Source organism: Eumetopias jubatus, unplaced genomic scaffold, assembly GCF_037043125.1.
Source record: "Eumetopias jubatus isolate StellerSeaLion01/CBP00866 unplaced genomic scaffold, mEumJub1_p1.0 scaffold_2, whole genome shotgun sequence".
Classification (NCBI taxonomy): domain Eukaryota; kingdom Metazoa; phylum Chordata; class Mammalia; order Carnivora; family Otariidae; genus Eumetopias; species Eumetopias jubatus.
The window spans coordinates 134,386,030-134,410,806 of record NW_028274808.1 but is presented as its reverse complement, the minus strand read 5'-3'; the positions used below and the strand labels follow the sequence as shown (position 1 = coordinate 134,410,806).

Here is a 24,777-nt window from a genome sequence, read left to right as displayed (position 1 = left end):
TACCACATTCTGGTTTCAGAAGCAAAGTCAATCTTGGGCCTAGCTCTCAAAAAAACCTCCTAAGTTCTCTGACCAGTGGCTCAGGATTTCTGAGGCAGCCTGGAATTCAGTGCTTGCTGACCGAAAAACATACCCCGAATAGAGAGGCCTCTTAAAGAATCTGCAAGTGAGCGGCTGCTGCAGTGTGTGTGTGTGTGTGTGTGTGTGTGTGTGTGTGTGTGTGTGTGTGTGTGTGGCTGCTGCAGTGTGTGTGTGTGTGGGGGGGGGGGGGGGTCTGGCACGCACACCAGGGTAGGAGCCCTTCCACGCTCTCGGCTTATGCCCCAGCACACTGCTACGTCATGCTTTACTCCGGGGAAAGCTGCATGTGACCAAAGGAGGTGGCGCACCACTCTTGTGCCTCCCTTTGTTTAGAAAACCTCTTTATACCTTTCATTTAGAGCCAGGAATCCACCTCCACTTTATTTTACAAAATGAGTCCAATCACCAACAGCATAAGGCAGAAGAGAAATCTTTCAGTCTAGATACAGCTGTATCTCTCTTTTCAATAAATAAAGATGAAATGCTGGCAACACTGTAGCATCCTACTTTACAATTTGTATTCATAATAAGGGGAGGAGAATGAGGGGAAAAAAAGAAGAAAATTAGAATATAGGTCACTTCTTGGCCAACTGGATAAACCTGCAGACTCCCTAAGCTGTTAACTTACAAGCTGTTAACTTGTAAGTTCCAAAGACAGAAAAGAACAAGCTTTTCCCTTAAACTCTACCAGGCAGGGCTCTACCCAACCTGGTGAGACTCCAACCCACTCCTGTTACAGGAATGAAGACGCTTCCGGAGCATCACCGTGTGTCAGATAGCGTAGAGGACACTTGTGACATTCCATTTCATCCTTTCAACATCTGTGAGGTTACCTGTACTGGCCCCGCTTTAGGAGGGATCAAAGTCAGGTGCAAAGACTGTAAGCAATCTGCCTAACTAACGTCACAGGATAAGGATTTGAAGCCAGCGCTTTCTGGCCCCGAAGCTTATGTACCACACCATGCTGCTCAGACAGCTTGGAAGTCACGATGCTAGGCACTGACTTCAGAAATGACCGGGGACTCTGAATACAGCCGCAGGCACACAAGGACCTACAGAAACAGGAAGCCGGCCACCAAAAGTGGGGGAAACTGGAAGCTGAACAGCAGCATCGACTCAAGAAAGAAGGGAAGGGGGAGCCAAGGGCAGCAAGGTAAGGAGGCCTGGGGTGCTCCCAAACCACCCTCTGTGCAGGTCTTGCTACTGCTCCCTTTCCCCCCCCGTCCTTCTACCAAGATGGCAAGAACCAAACCCAAACAAAAGTGATACTTAGCCATGCACTGCTGTGTCTACCTCTGATTCAGCCACTGCACCACCTCGGACACTGAGTGTGAGCAGCTGTGCTGTAATTAAGGGGCTCAGTCTCTGCAAGGGGCGAGAGGCCGCTGCTGCATCCGGCCCGGCAACTGGCTCTCATCCTGTACTCCACGGGGCCTCAATCAGAGAGCATCAGAGCAAATCCTGCGGCTATGGGCACGGAGCAGAAGAGGAGGAGCTAAAGGGCAGCTGCAAGGTCGCTTACGCCCAAAATGCAGACTGAAATAAGGCAGACTTGATACTGGCTGCAAAAATATGACAGAAGTAGAAATCTTTTCATGTGTTATTAAGAGATTACAAAAGCACTGTAGAAGGGAAAAATCAAACACATCTGTGGTGTCTGCTACAACTACGGCAATCCATTGCAGAATAACTGACTGTAAATAAAATTCTCAGTATTTAAGTGAAAAATAACTCCAAAACAAGGCGCTCAAAAGAGTGCCACGAAGCATTTGACTCAGGGCAACCCTGCAGGGTCAGAGCCATTCTGTTGCACTGAGGTTTTCATAAAGCTCTTAGGTACACGTGTTTGTAGGACCGAGGTGCTGTTCCAAAAGCATCTTAAACCTTTCAGATATACCAAAAAATGAATTTGACTTTTACCCCTGCATACTCTCCCCTCCCTGCCAGGTGTGGTGGCTCTTACTATTATCAGACATACCACCCGCCATTCACTACAACTGAATTTCTTTCTCTTTCTTCTTTGACTGACTACAAGGTATCTGACTAAAAGCATACTACTTAGTATCTTCTGGTGGAAATTAAGGATGCTGCATTCCTCCAAAGGAAAGCTGTCTGTGTGGGTGATGATATGATGTGGCTACGTGGTGTCACACAAGAGGACCCCAGGACAGTGCTAAGGGTAAGGGAAGGAATGAGTATGCATAGCTAAGAAGCAGTGAGGCTGGTGAGTTCTGGTCAATTTGCAAGACCGATTTGCTATGTGGGCATCACCAACATACACATGAGGCAACTTGTCCCTCAGACACAGGGACCTCAGTCTTTTTATAACATTCCCTTAGCTCCCCCTGCTTCCCCACACACCTCGGCGATGACTGTCCTCCCCTCACCCCGCCTTAGGTGGGCGTGGTCTCCATGGGAGACTCCTAGGCCGGTGCATTAATTTTATGCTGACCCATTTATTTATACATAAAATATTTATTTTTGAGAAGAGATTAATATCCTTTAGTAAGTTTGGGATAACTTTGAAAACAGTTCTGTAACAACTCTGCTCGTTTGGTTCCCCAAATGTTACTCTTTTCACCTTACATAATAAATAAAGACTCTGAATGTATTTCATAAAAATTTCAACGCAATTTTAACATTCTTAACAGATCCTACAAATTCCTTGTTTTTAAGAAAGCCTATTCTAGAATGTTGTTTTGAACCAAACCTTGCTCTTCAAAGTATGCAGCAGTGAATGGATTTTACGACAAAATTATCTGAATTACAAACTTTAATATCCATTTGCTTTTTGCATAAATCAAGGAACATGTAGTAGCATTTATAAAATGAATGTCTATCCACTTAGAAAACACTCAGAGTGATTTTTTGTTTACATTAGCCAGAAATACTTGTTTTCCTCACCATAAACCAAGTGGGCAACTGACTACTTACTGTTAATTCATTGATACAAAGAGCAGAAACTGGAGCTCGATGGCCTCGGAGCTGGGTTAGGAACGACAGTTTGTTCAGATCCCAAATGATGCAGGTTCGGTCACGGGACCCGCTGACAATTATGTGATAGGCCAATGACGCTGTGGCACAGGTGACAGTATCCGTGTGGCCAAGTAAGGCCTACGAAGGAGAACAGAAAAAACCAGGCTGATCACTGTGACGGTGCTCCCTGAGGGGCTCCAGAAGGTCCTGGCTGCACCAGGAGTGAGGGGAGCACGTGCTGGGAGCAGCAGTGTCTGTAAAGTCTTCCTTCTTTGCTGACTGTCCTTGCCTCATCCCGCCGCAGGGAAGAGAGAAGTCTGGGGGACTCTGGAGGCTCTGACCTCCAATTTTACATCATTTCTTTCCTGGACCTGGGCTAGAATCTTAGAAGGGAGAATGGAAGCTGCGACCCAGCTTGGATTTTTTCATCCCGTTTCTACATGGAGATGCATCAGTTATGCCCCCCTCACCCCCAAAGTACAGAATTTAAACTGGGCATTGATTCTTTTATGCCCCGTCTCCTGTTAGTCTAAGGAACTGGATGGGTCTTTAAAAAATGCACATACAGTAAGGTCTGCATGGTGATGGTACATGGTCCTAGCAAGATAAAGGGAAAGTGTGCTGAGCTCCTGTTACTGACCTGGACACATCTGTGCCCAAGAGATCTTCTTCAGACTAGAATAGGAAGAAGTCTTCTGCTAGAACATGAAGAGAAACAGGACCCAGGGAAATGGCAATGTAGGAGAGGAAGCATTTCAGAGAAGACGATTCAGATTACTGTTAAGAGTTCCTGAGTATTTAACTATTTAAATTATGAGTTGGCTTACAATTTTTTGTCATACATAAATCCTTTCTGTATGCTCAGCAAACCCCAGGAGGCTGTTTTAAATAAGAAGTGCCTTCTACTGAGTGGGTTACTGGCTGGCACGCTAGCTTCAGAGCCTATTTTCTAAAGGGAAAATATTGTAAGCAAGAGAGTTTGGATCAGCAAACTACAATGTCAACCTTGTATTTGTAATAACGGGGTGCTTAGATCATTTTTAGAAATTTTTAGAAATAGTCTCATTTCATTTCTTCTTAAAGACCCATTTCTAGCAAAAGAACATATTTTTTTGATTTTGTCCATTATACCTGAAGCACCTTGTTATTAAAGAAGCTTTGTAGTTTCTCTAGAGTGCAGGCTGCTGAGATGGAATATATCCATCTTCCGTTTATTCTGTTACCTGTTTGAGGGTGAGGGTCTTAGCCTTTTCTTTCGAGGTGCCCATCTCCCAGACACACACAACTGTGCTCGTTCCACCTGTGATGACCAACTTGGGGTTGGGGCAGATTGCACAGAGAATCTGGCCCCACTCAGACAAACATTCATAAACAGTCACTACCTATAAAATAAAACAGATGTGAGACACACATGCCATCAAGTACTATCAACTTGGGAATCACAACGAGCATGCTGAGTGAAGGAGAGCCCCCATGTAGGTACCTCACAGGCAAACGCGTACATACATCCTGGGCTGAATTCACTCTGGCAACATTTCCACTGAGGCTCTACCCTGAACCAGCCCTACAGCCGCCTAACTGCAGTTGCTGTGAGAAACCATAGTAAAAAGGACTTTGTTCCTAGTGGGTGTCCTCAGTTTCTCCGGTCCTGGAAAATGATGTTCCGACTATGTGCTGCTGTGTGCGAGGCAGGGGATAATCTGGTAGAAGGTTGTGTTTGCTACAGCCAGTTAGAGGTAAATGGAAATCACGAGTGCTGCCATTTAATGAGAAGGTTAACTAACTAGAGTTGTGTCACAGCGCAATGCACAGACTTGCGCAAACTCCATCCCGCCTGCCGTGAGGAGGAGACTGGCAGAGGGCAAGCCCAGGGCACCGGACGGCCAGGCCACAGGGCCTGTCCAAGAGCTACTATGGGACTCCACACAGTAGCTGCTGTGGCCTGGGCGATGGGCTGACGGGTTTTCCATCAGCCACTTAAGAGTACTGAAACGGTACGTGGGGCAGATGGTGAGCCACTGAAAAGAGGCTTTTTCAGTAGTCAGAAATGTTGACCACCTGGCTGACTAGGATCTCTTGGAGGAATTCTTTGAGTGGGAGGGAAACTGCTAGAGCTCAGTACACAACTTTTCAAAAGCGGCTTGTTCTGTAGGAAACCTGCCTTGTCCACTAGTTCCTTTAACCTGATCTGATGCCGCGAAGCTCTCCCTTCCTCTGGGCTCTGCAGGAGCAGGTGACTAGCCCTTGGCCTGGGCTCGTCCCACCCCTTTCAAGCAGGATATCCAAACCACAAAAGAGCAAGATTAGATGAGTGAGCAAGAAACAATGCAAACCTTGTCTGACTCATAGGTTCCCAGCCTGCAGCTGAGGTCCGCATAGCCCCAAGCGAAAGTTTTGTTCCAGGTTGGTGGGATAAGAACCTTATTCTGTTCTACTGCAAGAATGCCTTTATCTGTGCACACTATTTGGCCCACAGGCTCTTTAAGTTCTGTAAAAAACAGATCAACAGATGAGAATAGGGACAAGGAAAATGAACCTCATGATCCTATAGGGGATCATCATTTCGTTTGTTCGCAGGAATCAAGCCTCCTGACACGTACATTAGGACAAAATGACCTTAGAGGGAGAGCTTGGCTTCTGAGTCTCCGCTGGGTGATAGACATCGACCCTGACAGGTGTTTTGCAGGGCTTCCTTCGGCCTTCCTCTTGAAGACTTGGGTTTGGCTCCTAGCAACTGGCCTGTCTTCTTGACCATTAGGACCACACAGAGTAATCTGAGATGCTCTTCAGAATCCATACACAGACCTTCAACGAGTCTAGACTTGCAGCACCTCCCAAATGATATCCAGCCTTAGACTTCCAGAAGGAAGGATATGCTGTCCTCCACGAGGTCCGACCCCCTGCCCTGCCCCAGGACACTGCTGAGCATGCCGGTGCTCCGTAACCGTCACCTGCGGTAAGTGGGGCTGGTACAGGGCGGTCTGTGTCATGAGCCCAAATGGCACCAAGCAGGGAGCCTATCCAATCAACCAGACTCTGATACTCCAAGTTTTAGATTTAACAGTGGCAACTTTAAGCCTTTACAAAAACCTTTTTTCATTCTAAGAAAAATATCCACTTGAAAAAGTTATTTTATTTATTATTTAAGATTTTATTTATTTGAGAGAGAGAGAGAGAGAGAGCGAGCATGAGTGGAGGGGGAAGAGGGCACACGCTTAATGGACTGAGCCACCCAGGAGCCCTCAAAAAGTACTTTTAGAGAAGTCATAACCACTTTAGATAAAAAACATACTTTCAGTTGGCTTATTAAAAATGCAGTCTTTTTACTGCTATTTCTAAATTGGCAGAACACATACAAATGAAGATTACAAAGGTTTTTCTACATATATAATATAATGTTGAGCTACAAGATTTGGTATATTAGAGTTTTCGCTGTCTTAGCAGGAGGAGAAACCTGTTTGGCTCTTTTTGATGAAAAAAATCCAACAGGCCAAAAAACCCCAAACCAAACCCAATCAAAAGGAAAAGGGGAAAATCTAAGAAGTATTTGGTGATAGAAAGTATAGCACTTATTACAAAGGACACTAATGTTGAAAGGCACACGTGTTACTGCTAAACTAGGATTATTAACTACGCCCACAGAATCATGAAGCACAGCTTGACTTCCTGTCACCTCACCTTTTACAGGTGTTAGAGAAGGCCTCAAGTTGTCCAGGTGATGGAAAAAGATCTTGTCACTTGTAGACCCCGGGGGGGCAGAGGCGCCCGCACTGTCTCCGTTCAGTCGGCTCCTCACTCGCTTTGGTGGATGAGGTTTCTTAAATAACTGGGAAAGAGGATGACACATTTTACAATGAAAGCTAACATTTATTGAGTCCTCTAAATGCCAGCTATTATGTTTTTGTTTCACTTACACTTCACAAGGACCACTAGGCACTACATTATCACGCCTTCCATTTGAGGAAAGAACCTTTAAGGAGGCTCAGAAGGAGGTTGGAGGTCTCCCATCTTGCAAGCAGGGACGGGACCGTGATACTTTTTTTAAAAGCCTGGGTTACCACCATGCTCTACACTACTCCGACTTAACTTTTCAGGGGTAAATGAATCTACTGAAACTATAGCTGATCCACAATTATTTTCCAATGATTTTAAAAGGTAACCAATACTTTACAGCCCGATACCATTCTGTACCACTGAGGGCAGACTGACATTCTGAGTTATTTCTGGCTTCAACATGGCCTTTCAACATGACATCATTTTGGCGTCTTTTAGATGCCACTAATTTGTTGAAAGTATGAACACTGTTGCCTTCTTTTTACTTTGCAATGCTGTAAGGGGAAAAAAAGAAGATAGTCATGTAAGATGACTATTTTTTAAATACTGTAGATCTTCAAAATAGGCATAGAGCCATTTCTCTTAGAAAACTTATCTGAGGAAGATATCTGGAAAATCTTAGATAAAATGAGATTTAAAATGACTAGAAAACCTTCGCACTTTGTGAATGTGACATTCTGTATTTCCAGAAGAAAAAACAGAAAAAAATTCTTTGTAAAGAGAAAGATATTTTAGGCATCCAAACATTTAAACACCTTGTTCCTATCTTATCTACATATATCAGGGTTCTGTTATTTTCTCTAAATGACACAGACTCTGTAGTTGTATAAAAAGACTCCCCTACTTTATTTAAAGCATGTTCATGAATGGACATTTGCTGAAGAACTTTTTTTTTAATACAGATATCACATTAATAAGTTCTTTTTTTTAAGATTTTATTTATTTATTTGACATTGAGAGACAGCACAAGTGGGCAGAGTGGCAGGCAGCGGGAGAAGGAGAAGCAGACTCCCCCCCGTTGAGCAGGGAGCCCCACGTGGGGCTCGATCCCAGGACCCTGGGATCATGACCTGAGCAGACACTTAACCGACTGAGCCATCCAGGCACCCCTGCTGAAGAACTTTTAAGAGGACCCAAGGATAGAGCACCTAGCCAGGTCAGGGTATATAACAATGTATGGATATGCTGACCATAAAACCTAGATTTTCTAGGATGGCATACTTCGAAGGACTCTATCAGTCACTGGAATGTCTGAGGAATATTCAAACTTTAGTTCCCAGGCTGTCCGCCTCTTAAACTCAAAAGGGACTAAAATCCTGTGACAGTACATGTGCCTTGATTTTTTCGTTCAGAATATTTCTCAGAGGGTATGAAACACAGTTATTGCACCTGTAACCCTCAGAGAAAAGGAAAGGTTTAACTACAATTCTTCAGCTGCGATCAGAGTTTATCAATAAGCATTTCACTTTAAAAGTAAACACAGTTCTGGGGCGCCTGGGTGGCTTAGTGAGGCGTCCGACTTGGTTTCTGGTTCAGGTCTTGGTCTTGGGGTTGTGGGATCGAGCCCTGCATCGGGCTGGGCATGGAGCCTGCTTGGGGCTCTCTTTCTCCCTCTCCCTCTGCACCCCCCTCTCTAAAAGTAAACACAGTTACTCGGCTGGAGGATCAGACTACGCTGTGAGTGGTGCAGTTACAGGCCCTTCTGCTGTCTGTCGTATGAAGAAGTGCCATTGTTCTGACTGTTCCCAACCATCAACCCTGGAAACGTCCAAACTGGTTAATGTACAAAAAGGGAGCCCAAGAGAGGTATCTGAGGCAGGAACAGAGAAGGATGTCTGGGCCAAAGTGCAGACCCGGGGCATTTGGGAAAGTAGGTGGTTTGAATGGCCAGCAGAGTGTGCCTTTCCCACAGGGCTGGTTCCTCCTGGCGAATCACACCCTCCTGCTGTGCTCTGAGGACGTGGAGGAAAGACAGCATAAAGTCTCTTAACAGGGCTTTGCTCATCGTGAAGGTGAGAGATCTACAGCACTTGGGTGCTGAGTGGCTACATTCTTGGTTTTTCTGTTCAGGTTCCAGATGGTGGTTAGAGCAGCTAGTGCAGGGCTGGTTCCAGGCATTCCCACGGCATGCACTCTCCTACCAGAGCACTCATCATACCTGCATCACTAATCTAATCCAGATCACCACTATCTGTTCCCTCGACTATTATTAAGAGCTTCTGAGGTGGTATTCTGCTCCTAACTTGGTTCCCCTACGGTGTGTGCGTGTATGAGACTATGGACAGAATGATCTTTATTTTTTCAGTTTTTATTTTCATTCCAGTTAGTTAATGCACATGGACAGAACGATCTTTAAAGTCTATATATGGAGGCGCCTCAGTGGCTCAGGTGGTTAAGCGTCTGCCTTTGGCTCAGGTCATGATCCCAGGGTCCTGGGATCAAGCCCCACATTGAGCTCCCTGCTCGGCGGGGATCCTGCTTCTCCCTCTGCCTCTCCCCTGGCTTGTGCACTCACTCTCTCTCATTCTCTCTCTGTCAAATAAATAAATAAAATCTTTAAAAAAAGTCTAACTATGGGGGCACCTGTCTTGCTCAGTCAGTATAGCATGCGACTCTTGATCTCGGGGCTCTAAGTTCAAGCCCCATGCTGGGTGTAGAGGTTACTTAAAAATAAAATCATAATAAATAAACAAATAAGTAAAAAATAAAGTCTAAATATGACTATGCCATTTCTTTGCTCAAAGTCAGCACTGGCTTCCTACTGGCCTTGGGACAAAACCCCATCTCTGTGTGCTATGGCCCCCGAGACCCCATCTTCTTCCCTGATTGCAGGTCTTACGCAGACACAGGAAAGCGCTCCCTGCACTCATCTGTGAGGGGAAATTCTCTTTGAACAACATTTCTATTTACCTGGACTGCAAAAGGGAGGAGAAAGCAATAATCTTGGAGCCTACTGAACCTATTGGGTGGCATGGCTCTTCAATAAAAACTTAGCCTAAACTTATTATATGGTCATTCACCATCTATAGCGATATTAGAGTTTAAAAAAATGAAACTGAGAGCATCAAGATAAGAACATCCATACCTGTTTAGGGATCTGACCAAAGTTATTAATGAACCCTATGGTGGCTGTCTCCTTTAGTGGGTCATTTATGTTGTAGATATCCACTTGACCCTCATAAAAAAGATGGTGGAAGACATTTACAGCTTCTACTGCAGCAGGACCTTGCTGTTTATAGCCAAAGATTAAGTCAATCCACTCATGCAGATGGGCACTCACGTAATCACATTCCAAAGCCTGTAATTTCAAAACACAGGTTCAGTCACAGGCTGACTTTTATGACTTGCTCAGAAAGCAAAAACAATTGGCCAGTGATCACAAGGAACTAAAACAACCAAAAATCATAAGAACAGTATCTGTAATTTGAACAAATGGGTGCTATCTTGTTCAAGGTCCTCTCTTTGTATTGTGGTCAATGAACCCAATGAAATTCAAATTCAACGGCAAAGGGCGCTCCCATTACCTCACGGTGGACTCTGATGAATTCCCGTGGGTCCCCTTTTGCCCATGGTGGAAGGATAACATCTCCAAGCTTGGTGCCATTTTGTTTACAGCCTGTGCAATTAGATAAATTAAAAAGAAAATGAAAGATGGGATAAATAGTAACTTTACATTAAAATAACAGAGAAATAGTGGGTTAGATTCGTTATCAGAACTATGAAATTTTACTACCAGAAAGGACCCTCTGAGATCATCTACTCTGATATTTCCCTAGGTCTGCTCCTTAGAGAATTCCTTCAGAGAGATCATTAAGCATTAGCAAAACTGAGGGACCCACCCTGTCAAATGACTTCAGAAAATGCTGAGTTACGCAAAGTTAAACATGTTTCTTCCTGCAAGACTCCGCAGAGGCACAGCCCTTCCCTAGGAGGGATATTAGACACAACATTCCTGAAATTTAACTGACCACAGGACTCCTTTTTAACGAAACATTTAGTGAGGCTACTGTTTTGAGTTTGGAAAAAAAGCTCAAATTCAATCCCCTTAGGACTGTGCATTTGGAAGATCATTAGCAATTTCTCTCAAATCTTCTTTTGTTTGGGCTTTTCCTGAATGCTCAGAGCTTGGTGAGTCATCAGTAGCGAACCAGTACTGAATTTTTTGTCTTAATGTTTTGACAAAATTTTGCCTCTCACATGAAGGAGGTTACTGAAGGAATACCTGACTTCTCAGTCACCGAGGAGTTTGAGTGTTCTCTTTGCTAAAGAGGAAATTAGAATACCAGTGTTTCAGAAACATTTGCAATACATGTGGCTTCTCCTATTTCTGATTCTTAAACTCTTGAGAGAGCTCTGTAGAACTGACATGTATTTTGCTGTAAGGGATTCTCATTAAAAAAATAAAATCTGAAGTGTAACTTTTTGCTGTTAGTACATCATTTAACAGAAAAAAAAAACATCTGGAAAAACTATGGGGCTTCCTGGCAGAAACGAAAAATGCATACCAAGTGATATTTATTCCATGGAAACTATTAATTTAAGTCATAGCTAGATAATTTGAAAAATATTAAAGTGTTTACTATAAAATCTACCCCCATAATAAAAATATTAAACGGGACTGGCATCTCAGGAAACAGGTCCTGTCTTTTCATTTTTTGGAAGTAAAGACCAAGAAGTTAACTTTAGCTTATAGTTTTCCTAGCTACAAGTCAGATGATCAATGTAAAAAATGACTATGAATAGTAATGTTGACTCACTAGCTCAACAGCAGTTGGTTAGATAAACAGTTATATTAGACATTTTCAGAGAACTACAATTGTTCAAATTCTAAAACACAAAGGCAGTTTCAAGTGAGGGCCAATAAAAATATTTCCCACAGAAACAATCTTGTTCTTGTCACTGTTATTTGATGGCTTATTGACAATATGATATGAAGTGAGAAACACAAAAATCAGTTTATTGTTTAAAGGACTGTCTTGACTTGGCTGGAAAAATTACCATATGACTTAAGAAAAAATGAAACAATCAAGTTATTACCACCCCTCCCCCTCATTATTCTCAGTCCACTCCCCTTGAAATACCACCCAAGTCCCCAGACTTAAAATATACTTTTCAAAAAATATGCTTATCATCCCAAAAATTTATGCAATTTTATTTCACCTGTACTATCTGCAATTTTAAAATTCAAAGGGAACATTCTGCAGTATACTCTTGATCTGATTCTGGTACTCTGCAGCTCCCCTCCATGTAGGTCTACATCCAAGTGTATAACATAAGACGACGTAACTCATCCAAGAGCCAGGGAAAAAACCCAAGTGCTCTTTGTTTTACATCATTTAAAGACAGTAAAGATAATAAATAGTATTTTGGGGTTTTTCGTTTCTTTCTTTTTTTTTGGTAATTGAAGTGAAACTTACCTAACACAAAATTAGCCATGTTAAAATGAACAATTCAGTGGCATTTAGTACATTCACAATTTTGTGCGGCCACCACCTCTATCTACCCCTAAAACATTTTCATCACCCCACAGGAAAATCTTGTACCCATTAAGCAGTGGTTCCCCACTCCTCCTGCCCCCCTGTCCCTGGGTAACCACCAATTTGTGTTCTGTGTCTATAGATTGACCTGTGCTGGATATTTCATATAATAGAATCATAAATTATGCCATCTTTTGTGTCTGGCTTCTTTAACTTAGCATAATGTTTCTGAGGTTCATCCATGTTATAGCATGTATCAGTAATTCATACTTTTCCATGGCTGAATGACATTCCATTGTACGTACATTCCACAATCTGTTTATTCATTGATGGACATGTGGCCTGCTTCTACACTTGGCTACTGTGCATAATGCTGCTATGAACAGGTGTGGATATGTACTTTGCTTGAGTCCCGGTCTTCAGTTCTTTCAGACACAGACCTCAGGGTGGAACTGCTGGGTCATACGGTGATTCTATTTTTAACTTTTGAGATGCCACCAAGCTGTCTTCCACAGCTGCTGAGCCATGTTACATCCTCACTAGCAGTGCATGAAGCTCCTACTCTCTCCACACCCTCATCAGCTCTTGCTCTTTTCTGTTGCTGTGGTTTTTGTTTTGACCACAGCTATCCTAGTGGATATGAAGTGGTACCTCACTGTGATTTTCACTGGCATTTCCCTAATGAACAATGATGTTGAGCATCTTTTCATGTGCTTACTGGTCATTTGTATAACTTCTTTGGAGAAATGTTTACTTGGGTCATTGGTCCATTTTTTAATTGGATTATCTTCTTGCTGTTGAGTTTTAAGAGTTCTTTATATTCTGGACACTAAATCCTTATGAGATATATAGCACTTGCAAATATTTTCTCCCATTCTGTAGGTGTTCTTTTCACCTTCTTCATAATGCTCTTGGATACAGAAGTTTTACATTTTGATCAAGTCCAAGTCATCCTTTTTGTTGTTGATGCTTGTGCTGTTGATATCCTACCTAAGAATGCATCAGCAAATACAAGATCACGGAGATTTATGTCTTCTTCTAAGAGTTTTACCGCTTTAGCTTTTTTTTTATAGCTTTAGCTCTTATATGCAAATAATGTTTTTTAAAGTGTGTGATTTCATGGAAAGAAGATGATTTATTATGAAGATGAGCATGATAAAAATACATGACCCTTTCTTAATTTACTTATTTAAAACTAGATAATTTAGTTCGGTTTGTAAGTGGTTTGGACTAAAACATTTTTGCAACACATATTAGTATAACTCTGTATTTCTGAAAGATTGGGGCTCTTTCTGTGCCTATTTTTCTCTTTGAAAGTGGTGTCCCCAGGGAAGAGAGCAGCATTCTCCAAAAGTGGTTTGTAAGTGAACACAGTAAAACACCAATGTGCATCCATATTCAAATGCTGTGTAGGCATGTGCTGTTTTTCTCTGTTCACCATCTATTCTATTCCTTTAAGGAGCCATTTCCCCTACAACTCCAAGGCCCAGAACTTGGTGGTTTTAGTTGCTCAAAGGTGAGCTCCAGGCCTGATCACAGGTAAGGAGACTCACTTACAGGTCTTTTGCTGGGGCTATTAAGAGAGTCTTATTATCTTTGCCATTAGACTTGGAGCTATAATTTTATGAGGTTAGAACTGCCAGTGGACAATTAACAAAAACTATTTTTAAAAAGAAAAAACACTTAGATGTATCGGATATGAACATTTCCCTAAATTTTCTGTTAACAAAACTTTAAGATAGTAATGATTTAGACATTGAACTCTTCAATACGCTATGAGGTATGAAAAATATATGAAAATAGGACAAAACCTGGCAGGAACATTCTGAAGTGGAAACAATGAAATTCTGATATGTTTTAAAAGAAATAGAAACCTAGATCAGCAAACTATGTTCTGAGAAACTGGAGCCAAAATCAAATCTATTTCCTGTAACTGCTGAATTATACAAAGAGAGCAGAGTACTGATGAAATTTCTCTCCTTTTTAGGACTATTGATTTGTTTCTGTTTTTCTAGATAATACTACCCTAACAGGATAAAGAAGAGGAATTAACTTATTCTAAAATTCTAATTTTAGAACATATTAGCATGCAACCTGAGAATGCCTCAGGCAATACATGAGGGGCGCCTGGGTGGCTCAGATGGTTAAGCGTCTGCCTTCAGCTCAGGTCGAGATCTCCAGTTCCTGGGATTGGGCCCCACATCGGGCTCCCAGCTCAATGGGGAGTCTGCTTCTCCCTTTCTGTCTCTCTCTCTCTCTCTCAAATGAATAAACAAAAAATCTTCAAAAAAAAACCCAATACGTGAAAAATGTGGATATATCATTTTTGGCTATTAATTTGAACTGTAATGATTTTTAAATACATTTTCACCTCCCCTTTGTTTTTACTGAAATCACAATATTCTGACCATTAGATGCAATCTGTGTCAATTTTAAAATTTTTCCAAGACTCCACATTTGAAACAGCTATTTGGGGCATAAATCTATTTTTCTTTTTATATTTACTCCCACACACCCAATTATAGTAAATAACAGCTGCTCAAACCACAATGAAGTCTTTCCTTGTCAGTATGTACTGCAGACAATATTCAGGAAAGTGACATTTCTATTGGTCCTTTCCAGGTTAATGTTCCTAAGACAGCGCCACAGCTGTACATACCTAGATCAAAGTTGTTGGAATTGAACAGGAATTCTGGTAAGTAAAAAAATTCGGGGATAAGTTCTTTTACATCTGCCATGTTGTGCTTTGATGCTGAATACCAGGCCTCACGTACACTGTGGAACATCCGGTCAGCCAGGTCGAAGTGGCCTCCCTGTGGGCAGAAGGAGAAGGCACCGCCCTGTTAGAGCGCCATCCCCACCTCACGGCTTCTGTCAAGCTCACAGGCTCGAAAAACCCAAATACATACATTTGGTGACAATTCCATTTCCCACCATCCTACGTCAAACACACAAAATCTTAAATAATCACAAAAAGAAAATTCTTTTGGGGGTATTTCTGACAAAGAGCGCTTAATGCATGTATTTTGTAATCAAAGTGAAATCCAAATACAAAGACTTTTAAAAGTCATTAAAAAACTGGTTTTTAGCGAGAGGACAAGAATATAAGGAAATATGAATTCTTCCATAGTCTCATGATGCTCGCCTAAAACAAACAAAAAACCATAATTCTAATGTTGCCATCTACAGTTGGAAATATTCAAGTTATATATATGCTTGACTGATTTTATAAATTAACATGACATTCAAGTTCTCACACTGCTAAGAATTAGGTGAAAAACTAAGAAAGTGATCAAAAAGTTACAGATGTAATGAATTCAAATAGAAAAGGGATTTCTTACACAGCCTCAAGGATATAACACACCTTCCTCAGTCAAACTCCCTATTGCTGTGTTTTCAGTGGACACAGTATATCTGTTTTTATGCTGAAGCTCCCTGCAGGAAGATGCCAAAGTCCATACAATGCCCCGCTAAACCTGCCACAATCTGGCCCGTTACCTCTTTGATGTCATCCTCTGTGAAGTTCCCCTCCACTTACTCTGCTCCAGACACAGTGGCCTCCTTACTCTTCCTAAAACATCTCGGGCACATGCTTGACTTGGGGCCTTCGCATGGACTGTTCCCTCTGCCTGGAACACACTTTCTCCAGATTATCCGCATGAGTAACTGCCTCACTTCCTTCAAGTTTTTGCTCACATGCCACCTTTTCCACTCTACGTGAAACTGTACTGCACCCTCCTCTACCTCCCACTCCCCTGCACGTCCCAGCCTCCCTTCCCTGAGCTCTACTTTCTGACAGCATGTATTATATTCTAAAACACTTTAAGATGTATTATTTATTATTCTTGTCTGTTTCCCTCAACTAAGATATATAAGCGCTACAAAGCAGGACTTTTGTCTTTATTCATGGATATCTTCCATGTACTTAGAACAGTGCCTGGTACATAATAGGTATTCCGTAAATATTTGCTGAATAAATGAAAGAGAATGTGGAGAAAAGCAATTATAATGAAGAAGATAGCAAATGAGCTAGACTGTATCACTCTTTTTAAAATATTTGTTGCTAATTTAAACCTTAGTTAAGGCTGAATTCCATATATACCTCGTTGGAAAGCACATGGTACTTGCTTCTTTGACTAAAGGACCCTGGCTCTTGTTTAGTATAAACAAATTCTAGTTTACTCATCAATTTTGATCCAGTGAAATTCCACTTGAATTATGTTTGACTATTTTTTGTGACTAAAACTTCCCAGGGCTTCTTGTAAGGCAAGATAACATCATTTTTTTTTTTTTAAAGAGCAACAATTTTAAATAGAAAGAATGAATAAAATAGAAAAATACTAAATTTAGAATTTTACCTGCAGCCTTAAGAATATCTGTGTGAAAGGCTCCATCCTTACTAGGTACGAAGCCACAATCATTGCAGATGAATAGTGGGTCCCATAATGGTAGGCTGGAGTTTCTCCTGTTCAAAAAAATTAAAGCATAATTGAAAACAAAAGAGTAAATGTGAAAAATAAAACTGGTACTGATAGGCTTGAAAATGCTAACACATGTGATAACTGTAACACTAAACACAACCGGTATTGGTGTTTGTAGCATGAGAACATTATGGCACCACTACCCCTCACTTACATATCTGGCAGTAATCCACACTGAGTATAACTCAGTGCCTTTCCCCACAAACTTAGCCCATCTAGCAATCCATGGTTTGAGGTTTACTGTAATAGATAAGCCTTAATAGCAAACCACCTTCCACTAAAGCAGGATATTGACTTGCAGCTCCTTTTTATGAGGTTCTGGCTTTGCAATGATCTATTTCTATAAACTATTGTCTATGAATATTATGCAATAGTTATTACATACTCTCCTTGGCAGGAAAAGAAGGGTCCACACAGGGAATACTGTTGGGCTTAGGCTCAGTTTTTCTTTTTTTTTTTTTTTCCTTTGTTTCACCCATTTGCTGAGGTGGGGGGCAACACATGATAAACATTAAACATAACAGGGGCGCCTAGGTGGTGAAGTTGGTTAAGCACCCGACTCTTGGTTTCGGCTCAGGTTGTGATCTCATAGTTGGGAGATTGAGCCCTACATCGGGCTCTGTGTTCAGTGCAGAGTCTATTTAAGATTCTCTCCCCTTCTCTGCCTCTCCCCAGCTCGCACACGCATGTGCATGCATGCACACGTGTTCTCTCCCAAATAAGTCTTTTAAAACAAAACAAAACATTAAACATAATAAAGAATAAGTGTAGTTTTAGGTTATCTATTATTATACTATTATTATTTTTAAAGCAAAAGGATTCCAAAAAGTGCCTCAATAAAATAAAAAGTTTAATTAAGGAAACCGTAGTTCCTGGCTTAAATATGATTAGAGACAAAGGCAGGTTATCTAATGGGAAATTTCTGACCTACACAAAACAGACACTTAGTTTTCTGCCAGTACCTGATAAGCCATCTAAAACATGCCTTCTAAGCATGGCCATCAGTTGGCATGCAAAATCTGATAGTTGTATATATGTGTGAATATATAACTTATACAGATGTAATAATACATAAGCAATTTGGGGAAAGATACAGGGATGTCAGACCACTAAAATAATGGCTTATGTTTGAAACTGAGTACGAAGTCCAATGACAAGACAAGTTACTTACCATTAGGATCTTCCCAGTCTTTATACCGCTTCTTATATTGAGCTAATCGTTCATCTGTCTGTGCTCCCATTGGCTTAGCCAGGTTTCTAAATGTCTTGGGATTAGTAAGATCTACCTCCTAAAATACAAAATGAAATCCAATTCCAAATTACTATACACCTCTCATTCTCGCCAACATAGGTACAGTGGTTATAGCAGATGATTATTTATAAATGTCTGTCACACTGGCAGAACAGGGCTCCACAACAATGCTATGTACCTACTGGTTATCCATATTTTACAGATAGGGACATGGCAGTTTGTTAACTGGTTCAGTCTGAAGACAACCAGTTTGGTTGAATTAAGTATTCACAGAAGACACTCAGGATCCAGGCTGGAGATGAGGAATAAGAGAAAATCCTTCCCTGTCTTGGCGAGGACACAGCAGGGGACTCGACACAAAAGCCTGGAATTCATCTTTATCCTCCATTACCCACGTAACTGGAGCACCAAATCTCCTTTCTTTTCTCTTCCTCTCCTCCCCCATTTCACCCCAACTTCACTTCTGAGTGTTCTCTTCTGAGAGGTGATCAGGAAGTGAAATGAACTAGAGCACTTGGTAACTCATTCACCTCTGAAAGACATCATACCAGACCACGTGACTTCCAAGTGAGATGGAATCTTTCAGTCTATCTACCACGGATTATTTTAAAAGTTCATTTCTAACTGACCTAATTCATATAGAGAACCAAATTTAATTAATTAAAAGAGAACCAAATTTACCACCTGGGGTTTTCAAAGTAAAAATCTGAAATATGTACCAGGGGGATATTTAATGTGTCCTTTTAAAGGGCATCACGACAGCCAAACTTGTACTTTAAAGGAATCCACATCCATGAATATAAGTCAAGTCAGTACATTTGTCTGCTCAAAATCTATATACAAAATCCCTCATTAATACTTTTTTGGTTAATTCAACAAAAATTAAATTGTGTGCTAAGTACCAAGCACCATTCTATTGTTTGGGAATTTAGAGATATGGGATTGTCTTTGCGCTCAAGGGATATACATGTAGGAGCTACTTTGTGAAGGGTACTGTGCTGAGGTTTCTAAATTCTCTCCAAATTGTGATGACCATTCACTGAATAATTTTAAACAGTGATGACTCAATTATGTTAGTGTTTCTGAAACTGGCTGCAGTGCAGAGGATAGAGGCGACACCCAGCAGGGGATACAAATTAACTAGCACTTAAGAAAACCAAATAGATATTATGAATAAATAGCTAAAAAATTGGTCAATGACTTAAACTTTGTACAAGTCCAAGCTAAAACTCTTCTCATCTTCTTGTAATAAGTGCCGGTTGAGGACTTGAAATTATAAAAATTATAAATTATATTATCAATTAAATTATAAATTATAAAGCAAGTTAAACATTGGAGCAAGTTAAGTACCTCTTAATTACTTTTGCAAATGTGTTCCACTTACACAAAATGATTTGAGATTTACCTCTGAGTCGTAATCTGCAAGGATCCAGGGGAAGACAGGATACTGCATGAGATCATTATACGATCTGCCAGCCAAAGTGTTCAAGTGCATCAAATACTGGAAGTTGCTGATTTCACCTCTCTTGGAAAAGATAAAGATTCATTTCAGGACCATTATTTCTATTGTGTTCACTTTAAAAAATTTTTAAATGCAAAATGACGTAAAAGTTTCTTTCTTGCAGATTTCATAACAATAAAACACTTGTTTTTCCCAAAAAGAACAAAAAACAAAGTTTTTTTTAATGTATGTATTTTATGGATTGTTGGAGTGCTTTTAACTGTATGACTTATACCATTTAACTACAAATTATGAATGAAGCTTATATGTTCATTAAGCCTACCTCCCATCTTTGAGTCACAGACTTCTCTCCAACCAAAGTGCTAAGCAACCCAGATCTAAAAACAAGAAATAATTAAATTTTAGGTGATATAATTTTAAATCTGAGTAATAATCAAGTTGAAAATTTAAATCATCTGGTCCAGGAATTTTTCAAACTATGGAAGACCTATTATAAATGGGTCACGAAGTCAGTTTAGTGTAATCAACATTTTGAAATATGAAATGACATGGAACTAAACTGAAGAAAACAGAGAACACTGAAAGGCATCACGTACAGTAAGGGAAAGTATTCTCAGTCACTTCTGTGTTAGTATTTGTAACTCAGTTTGTGGGTCCTGGGATGCACTATAAAGTCTATTTTTTACTATGGGTTATAGCAAGAGTTTGAAAAACAATGATCTAGTCCAACTGTCTACCTTTTACAATGATCTATACAGAAACAAATTCAAAGACATTAAATTGGAATAACTGAAATAGTATACATAGCACATTTCCTAAAAGAGATGTTGGAGAGCGAATAAAAGTATGAATATTTTATGAGAGGAAAGTCATTGCTGTTCAGGTCATTTGAAATTATGAACTTTTTCAGATATTAGATGTTCCTAGAATGCTATCAAACCCTCCTTTAGCTTTAACTGCTTTATAGTATTAGTAATTAATGATTTGAAGATTGTGACTTGGTCACTGAACCCACAGGAAAGCACTGAACTATGTATTTTACTGTCTGAAAGGAAATCAACAGATCTGTAAACCTTAGTTCTTAAACATTTCTGGCTCAATAGTACAGGTAACACTTTCCATTTCTAGGTAAGTTCTTCCCATCACGCAAACTGAATGTACAGGAACTCTCCCTATAAAAAGAGCTATGTCGACTCCTCAACTTTATAAGAAAGGGAACAACTGAAAAGATTAAGTGGAAATGAATTTCTGCTTCTTGCCTTCGAGCTTTTAACAGATCTTTAAGTAAAGAATTGCCAACTCAGCACAGAAAGTAGCAAGAACGATGAAATAAAAAGTTGAAGATTATTTAAGCAGGTGAAAATACTGGCAAACTTAATTACAAGTAGAAAAAAAAGGCTCAATGTGCTGTAAGGGGACCTTTTATTTCCTGTTATTTATCTTAACAACAACACAAATGATTAGGAGCAGAACATGTTCTGAAGTTAACAAAAGCACATATTTAGCATTTGTATTTGCTAAACCTCAGCTAAAAAAAAAAGTAAAGCAACAATTTAAAAGAGAAATACACACATTTAGTATAGTTAGATGCACAGACTAGAATCAAATTTTATTTACAAATGACAGAATCCCTAGTGAAGTTTTAAGTGACTTTCTTGCATGTTGCAATCATTTGTAGCCCAAAAGCATTGCTTCATTTCCAATGAATTATAAATGGCTACCAGTTCCTGAGTGACTATAAATGGATTCTTGAAATGGCTGTATCATCCAGAAGGACTTTCTAAGATTAAATGCAGGTGAAATGAGCATAAAGGAACCACTGCTAGGTTTGAGCACATAAAAACAAAAGTTTAAATTTAAATGTTAAAAACAAAATTAAGGGGCGTCTGGTTGGCTCAGTTGTTAAGCATCTGCCTTCAGTTCAGGTCATGATCTCAGGGTCCTGGGATTGAGCCCCGCATCGGGCTCCCTGCCTGCTTCTCTCTTTCCCACTCCCCCTGCTTGTGTTCCCTCTCTCACTGTGTCTCTCTCTGTTAAATAAATAAATGAAATCTTAAAAAAAAATTAAGAGAAAACTGGGCAATTTGCAACAAATATAACAAGCAAAGGAGTAGTAATACATTATTATAAAACCTCCCATACAAATTGATAGTAAGAACTCAGAGGAGATGTCAAGTAGACTTATTGTGGTGATCATTTCTCAATTACACAAATATCATATCATTACGTTGTATACCTGAAACTACTATGATTATATGTCAGTTACATTTCAATTAAAAAAGAAAGTCAAACCACCATCACCACCACCACCAAAAAAGAACTCAGGAAAAAAATAGGTGAAGTTATGGATAATTCACAAATGAGGATTTTAAGTGGCTAACAAACATATACAGTGCTCAAGATTGCTAAAAGAAATGCACATTTAAAAATTGAGAAAGCATCTCATAAAATCAGTAAAAATGAAAAGATAAATAGAAAAAGCGGACAAGCATCTACTGAGATAAGTAAACTTATCCACTAGTGGTGGAATATAGATACGTATAATTTTTATGGAAATCAAGTTGGTTTTGTTTATCAAAAGCCTTAAAATTCATATCTTTTTTTCACTAAGGAGATTTTACCCTAAAAAAATAATGAGCAATCACACTTGTGTAATTAGAACAAGGAAACCTGACAAATGTGAAGTATCCAAAAATAAGAGAATGCTTTATACATATCATGAATAGGTAGTAAGTAAAAGTAATATTTCTGAAGAATTTTTTTTTTTTTTGAAGATTTTATTTACTTATTTGACAGGGAGAGAGAGAGCAAGAGCAGGAACACAAGCAGGGGGAGTGGGAGAGGGAGAAGCAGGCTTCCCGCCAAGCAGGGAGCCTGATGCGGGGCTCAATCCCAGGGCCCTGGGACCATATCCTGAGCCGAAGGCTGACACTTAACGACTGAGCCACCCAGACGCCCATCTGAAGAATTTTTTAAATGCAGGGGGAAACAGTTACATACAACACTGCATAGAAGAAGAATAAAAATCTGTGTTTAGAGTATGAACTCAATGATGCAAATGGGACTATATGCTGCTTGAAAAACTTCAGAAAATCCACCAAACTGTGAGTGCTGATCTGACAGGAGTGTCATGCATACCGTGTCTTTTTCCTTTTAAGTTTTCAGTATTTGAAACATTTTGTGCAACCACTAGGAGGGGAAAACACTCATTAAAAATATTAAATGATACTGTGCAGATGCAAACCATCCTAATTTCACTATTAAACTATGATGCAAGAAGCAAACAACCTACCCTTGCTCCACACTTGTGTTCGGTCGTTGCCCAGACACTGACTCTGAACTGTCAGTAAGAGATGGCACGACAGCCAAAAACCTGCAAAATTTAAAAACGGCATAAAACTGGAAATGAAGTCAAAGTCAGGACCTAATGGGAGCCTCAGAAAGGATGATTCATTCAGAACTCGACTATTGCATTTACCCCTCCACTATCCAGTAAACAGCAGGCAAAAGGAATACACAATAATTGGAATACTCTGTTATAAAAAAGGGTCAGATGATGGCTTCCAAAGCCAAGTATGAAGGGCCACGGCAAAATCTATCATTCTGGATTTCAAATATGCTGTCATATTACTGGAAGAAAAAGCCCTGCAACACTGATGCACAGAAACTGAGTCAACTTAATCAAGTCCTGAAGAGTGATTAACAGCCAAATATTCACATGACAGCATGTAACAATGATAGCTAAACAATGACAGAACAGGGACAACACTAAACTAATGAAGATACATCCAAGGTAAGTAACTTTATGTGACACTTCTACATCTCTTTCAGAGTTGCTCACAATGTCAACATAAATATTTTAAATGTGGAAGAGAGTTACAGGAAAATTCTCAGAATAGACGTGGACCTTGAACTTGGCACATACACAGACATTTCTCAGAGAAAGACAAACTCATCTCCTTGTAACAGCTGCTAATTATGAAGAGCAAATAGTTTCCTCGTGTTGAAAACAACATCGCCTTTAGGAGTAAGACAGATAACTAAAATTTCAGTCACTTTATCAGCTCTTCCCACATGTGAAAGGAGTTCTGGATTACCAATCACCATCCCCAGGCACCTTGTCTGAAGAACCCCCTCATCCCCTTGTGCTCACAGGTAATATTACTGTACCGCAATGATAAGCAACGTTGCTTGGCATCAGACATTCCTCACAGAAGTAACGTGAAATATAAAACTTCCCTTAGTAGAGGGCTTGCTAGGATCTATACCACCCTTCAAAGAATAAGAGAAGGTGTCTCATATCTGTGATCTGTTCATAAAAGTCTCATTATTCACGCATTCAAAAGAAATATTTTCGAGCACCATGATACATACTGCTTTTTCTTTTACAAGGCAAATTTTAAATATAGCTTACCAAAAGTACAATATGATTAGGTTAGATTAACTGCTTTATTTGGCTATGCTACTTTTTTGAGGATGAAGATATCAACCTCTCTTCCAAGGCCAGAGAAGGTCTCATGTAATTTCTAAGAGTGATTAACAGCTAAATATTCATCTGCATTCAATGCAATGTATGCGATGCAAAGAATGGCACTGTCTTCTTTTTTGGTAAATAGGAAAGAAGCCTATTTTGATCCTGAAGTATTATTTTTTTAAGCTACAGTTTCCTCATTCTTTTACATTTAAAGACACAGGACTCAATGGTAAAAGTAGCTTCTGATGACATCTACTATAGTGACCAGAAAGATAAATGGTATTTCACAACAGAATAGCATCACTTTAAAAGCTAATTAGAAGAATCACGTTTCAAGAGGTTGGCAAAAATGAAACCAACATTTTCTTCAAAGAAGTTAATTCATTGATCTCAAATCCTAGACTTTTAAAAAACTAGCTTATCTGGTACTAGTTTCACTTCCACCCCCTCCCATGATAGCATTATCAAGTACTCCTAATAAACAATACCTTTGATAGACTTTATTTCTAATTCCTTTCTGAAAAGCAAGGAGATAATTCCGTCCATCTCCAGAGAAAACCTCCACAGCAATAGGCTGAAATGATCAAAGAGAAAAACATTAAGAAAAACACAAACAAGGTTATATATTAACTTTTCCACTATGAGTATCTATAATGTTGAGGAAGTTAACTTTTTAAAGAACATTTTTAGAGTCATGAATTCCCAGCAGATTAAATTACAAAATAAACAGAGCCAATGTG

The 24,777-nt window shown here is 40.0% G+C and overlaps 1 protein-coding gene across 4 annotated transcripts in view; it reads right to left on the bottom strand.

The window, feature by feature from the left end:
• Positions 1–24,777, bottom strand: part of WDFY3 (WD repeat and FYVE domain containing 3) — a 266,518-nt gene that overhangs the window by 12,017 nt on the left and 229,724 nt on the right. For all 4 annotated transcript variants that reach the window (XM_088021121.1, XM_088021123.1, XM_088021122.1 and 1 more), the window contains 13 exons: positions 24,526–24,611; positions 22,856–22,936; positions 19,886–19,940; positions 19,507–19,626; positions 18,021–18,138; positions 16,727–16,833; positions 15,028–15,181; positions 10,416–10,507; positions 9,977–10,189; positions 6,736–6,883; positions 5,391–5,545; positions 4,281–4,439; positions 3,016–3,195 (listed from right to left, as the gene is read on the bottom strand). In XM_088021121.1, coding sequence (XP_087877247.1) covers positions 3,016–3,195; positions 4,281–4,439; positions 5,391–5,545; positions 6,736–6,883; positions 9,977–10,189; positions 10,416–10,507; positions 15,028–15,181; positions 16,727–16,833; positions 18,021–18,138; positions 19,507–19,626; positions 19,886–19,940; positions 22,856–22,936; positions 24,526–24,611 — 1,668 coding nt within the window. The remainder of the gene's footprint in view (positions 1–3,015; positions 3,196–4,280; positions 4,440–5,390; positions 5,546–6,735; positions 6,884–9,976; positions 10,190–10,415; positions 10,508–15,027; positions 15,182–16,726; positions 16,834–18,020; positions 18,139–19,506; positions 19,627–19,885; positions 19,941–22,855; positions 22,937–24,525; positions 24,612–24,777) is intronic.